This window comes from Balaenoptera musculus, chromosome 3 (genome assembly GCF_009873245.2).
Source record: "Balaenoptera musculus isolate JJ_BM4_2016_0621 chromosome 3, mBalMus1.pri.v3, whole genome shotgun sequence".
Lineage (NCBI taxonomy): Eukaryota > Metazoa > Chordata > Mammalia > Artiodactyla > Balaenopteridae > Balaenoptera > Balaenoptera musculus.
The window spans coordinates 37,464,119-37,468,222 of NC_045787.1; the positions used below are offsets into that span (position 1 = coordinate 37,464,119).

The 4,104-nt window shown below is 42.7% G+C and overlaps 1 protein-coding gene across 1 annotated transcript; it reads right to left on the reverse strand.

Annotated features, from left to right (window-relative positions):
• Positions 1 to 1,740: 1,740 nt before the first annotated feature.
• LOC118892938 (RNA-binding protein 4B-like) lies at positions 1,741 to 2,811 on the reverse strand. The gene has a single exon (XM_036848007.1). The coding sequence runs from the start codon at positions 2,809 to 2,811 to the stop codon at positions 1,756 to 1,758; it is 1,056 nt and encodes a 351-aa protein (XP_036703902.1). The 3' UTR covers positions 1,741 to 1,755.
• Positions 2,812 to 4,104: the final 1,293 nt, after the last annotated feature.

Below are 4,104 nucleotides of genomic sequence, written 5' to 3' on the forward strand. Positions count from 1 at the left end.
TCAGTGTTTTCATTTGTACTTAGTCGAGGAATAGGGAAAATATTATCTACTCCATCTCCTGGGAAATAGAAGTTGATTTGATCCTCATTTTTTTGGTGAGATTTTTGGTCCTATTCTTTCATAAATTTTCTGTTTATTATCTTTATGTATTCAATTATTGAATTATCATTGCTATTTTTATTTCATTACCTATTTATAGTTAAGGTTATTAACAATGTCATTTGGTTGCAAATATCTTACCAGCTTTTTGATGGACTTTTAGTTTTGTCCACAAGGTTGAAATATAAAAGTTTTAATATTTATGGAGTTAAATCCATTGATAGTTTTTCCATATGATTTTTTCCCTTACGTAAAACATAAACAGTCTTTCTCTATCCAAATATCAGGTAAACATTTGTACATAATTCCTTTTAGATTTTTTAAATGACTTTATCATTTTATTTTACTTTTAACTCTTTTAGCCACCTCAAATTAATATTTTTCTTTTATTATTGATGTATAGTTGATTTACAATGTTGTGTTAATTTTTGCTGTACAGCAAAGTGATTCAGTTATATATATACATATATTCTTTTCAATTATTTTTCCATTATGGTTTATCACAGGATATTGAATATTGTTCCCTGTGCTACACAGTAGGACCTTGTTGTTCATCCATTCTGTATATACTAGTTTGCATCAGCTAACACCACACTCCCAGTCCATCCCTCTCCCTCCCCTCCTCCACCTTGGCAACCATACGTCTGTTCTCTATGTCTGTGAGTCTGTTTCTGTTTTGTAGATAAGTTCATTTGTGTCATATTTTAGATATTAATATTTAGATTTAATGTTTTTCTATAGACTTAGAGGAGAAATTTTTGGAACTATGTTTTTAGGGGAAGAATTCTTGACTGTGTTGAAGACTTGAAAATGTTTCCAAATATTCTCTAAGCCAGTACAAAATCTTGCGGCAAAAATGACAGACTGTATCATTTATTTACTCCATGGATTAGCAGTACCAGCCTTCCTAACAATGTGTCTGCATTCACCTCAGTTCATGTTGAGGATGATGGGAAGGGAACTTTGCCTGCACTGTTACACCCAGGAAAATGGCCATGCTGAAAAACTTATGTGGGTGATGATGGATTCCTTTTTTTTTTTTACTTAAGTGTTAGAAACGTTTATTTGTCAAAATATTAAATAAAAAAAAAAAGGGGGAGAAGTGGAGTAAAACAAGGCTAAATTTCAGCTAATGCTGTACCATGATCACAGGTCAGACATAAAAAAACAAAACAAAACAAACAAAACAACAACCACCAAAACCCCAATGGTCCTAGCAATTTCAGAAGAGTAGCGTCAATGTTAGAGTCCAGAGTTAACAGAGAAGAGTAAAAGGCTGCTCGCCACTACATGGTCATTTTAAAGGGAAAGGAGATGTTGCAGGTAGACAGGGAGAAGGGTTCAACTCCTAAGGACAGCAAGATAAGAGGGATTCCACTGTACAGGAAAAAGGGGATGCCAGCATAATCCTTACCTAGGGCTGCTCAGAGGCTGAGAACATAAGGAATAGAGTGAAAGGCTACAGAGACTAGTATCAGGAGGAAAGAAAAGTCAACTTAGAAGAACTAAGAAAGAAAACATAGTTGGTCACAAACTCCTTTGTTTACTGAAACATGAAGCAATGGAAACATCCCGGCAAAGGGGACCGCGCGGAGCAAGTTCTCATATACGACCGCAGCCCGAGGGTTCAGTCCGCAGTTATCCTACCTCCAGTTTTTAAAAGGCTGAGTACCGTGCTCGGTGCACATACTGCTTCCGCTCATACCGGGCCACGTCATACAGAGAGTTCCGCGCAGCTGCTGAAGCCTGAGACGGCTCACTCTCTGGCCCATAACCGTAGCCCTCTCCAACTGTAGGGAGCACAGCTGCAGCACGACGCAGGGGGCTCCTGTCCCTTCCATAATAGGAGGAAGCGGTGGCAGCGGCAGCAGCGCCTGAGTTGGGCCACAGGTGTCTGTTGTAGGGATCAACAGAAGTGGAGTTGAGGTGACTGGTCACAGCTGTGCTCTGGACTTGAGGCAGATGGGACCCGGTCTGCTCTGTGTAGTTGTACGCGGAAGCTGCTGCTGCTGCTGCCACTGCCTCATAAGAACGGACTCGGTAAGGCTTATAGTAGTCGAGCGCTCCATACGCGTCGTTGTAATACACGGATTCCCCGTAGCCCATGGTGTAAGGTGTGTGCACTGCTCCATACTGTTCGTTATACTGCTCGGTCAAGTCCGCCACACGAGCCGTACGATCTACCGGACACTCTTTGGACCAGTGCCCCTCCTTCCCACACCGATAGCAGCCACTCTGGTCTCCCATCTCAGGGGCAGTCCGAAGCCGGCTGGTGGATAACTGCATGTGCATGCGTTTGCCTTGAAACTCTGTGTTGTCAAGGCCCCTGATGGCCTCCACTGCGTCCTCTGCCCGCTCCATGTGTACGAAAGCATAATCTTTCACGATGTCACATTCGATGACTGGACCATACTCCTCAAACTTGGCCCGAAGCTCTTGGTTGGTACAAGTAGGACTGATGTTGCCTACATGCAACTTGGTTGAAGCTTTGCTCTTACTCTTGCTGACTTCCACGTTGATGTTCACCCCGTGCAGCTTGTAGTGGTGCAGGTTGCGTATGGCATCCTCGGCCGCCGTCTTGTCCTCTATGTGCACAAAGCCGTAGTTCTTAATGATGTCACACTCCAGCACCTTCCCATACTGCTCGAAGAGTGAGCGGATCTCCTGCTCTGTGGCCTCCCAGGGCAGGTTTCCAACGAAAAGCTTCACCATCCTGACAAGAGCCTCCGGGTGGCGGCGGCGGCGGCGGCGGCTCCCGCGTCAGAGAGAACCCTGCAAAATGGCGACGGCCGCTCGAGCCTCAGCGCGACCGGGCCCTTTCTCGTGCGCCGGCTCACGCACGCGCGAATGCGCGCTGCCCCGCCCCTCAGTCTCGCGGGAGCCGGACCGATGGATTCCTCGACTGGGCTGTCAGAGGATACTGGTTGAACCATCTTACCAGGTCTCCTATCATGTAACATACCATTGGAAGCTTAGCAACAGAAATCAGCTCTGCTGAAATATCAATGAAGTTAATACTTCAAGCGTCTTGATTCGAATTTAGGTAAGTTTTGAAAGACAAACAAGTGTGCACTATGGCTCCTTCAGTTTCCCTCACAAGTGTTAGTCTTTGTTAGGCACTCTAGGGCTGAACCAAGGTCATTTTTTGCTACTCTTTTGGAGGCCAGGAACTCTGTAATCATCTCCGAGAATACAAATGTGTCAGTGTGGTATTGCCGTCTTGAAACACCAGGAAGGGATTCTGCGGTAGTGGGCATACTGCTAAAATCAGTCCTTTAGAGCTCTCTGCCATTGCTCCATTGTTGTTTGTTTGTTTTTTGGTCTGTGCTTCTACGTCTTCATCAAAGCCATAGACTGAATAAAATAACAATTCTTCTTTGCTTAATACATCAGAGAGACAACTCACAATTGTATATTAACTAGGGTAACTCAAAAATGGAGTCACAAAGGGGAATCCCATTCCTGAAGTGAGAAAAACAGTTGTGTTACTATTAAACATGACAATTGTAAAGACTTCATAGAAACGTGGAAAATATTTTGGGGGTAAATTAAGTGGAAAAAAAAGCAAGACCAGAAATAGTATGCTCACAATATTAGGGAATAAATACAAATTATGGTAGTAGTAGCTTCCAGGTGTTTTTTTCCCCTCAGTCTTATGTAATGTTGCCTATTTATCAGACAGCCTAAAAATCACATGTTAATTAATTAAGGAAGAGGAATTGTGTAAAAACCGGAGTTTCCTTGGTGTACTTTGTTGTTGGTTCCCTAGAATTACAGACTTCAGAGGAAGGCTCCCATTGGCTAGTTTTATAGCAATAAAATGCTGTTTTATTGAATGTTGCCTCATCACTGCCTGTATTTTTATTGCTACACAACCAATGGTAGATTAAAAATAACTCAAATATTACAGCATTTTATAAATTTCAGCGTTATTTTATAAACAATGCCCAGATAGGAGAGAGTATGAGATAAAAAGAGCAGCTTCCCAAAGTAGCCCTATTGCTT

Bases quoted from the DNA above. Each gene is read 5' to 3' on its own strand.
- LOC118892938 (XM_036848007.1), bottom strand. From the start codon at position 2,811: ATGGTGAAGCTTTTCGTTGGAAACCTGCCCTGGGAGGCCACAGAGCAG.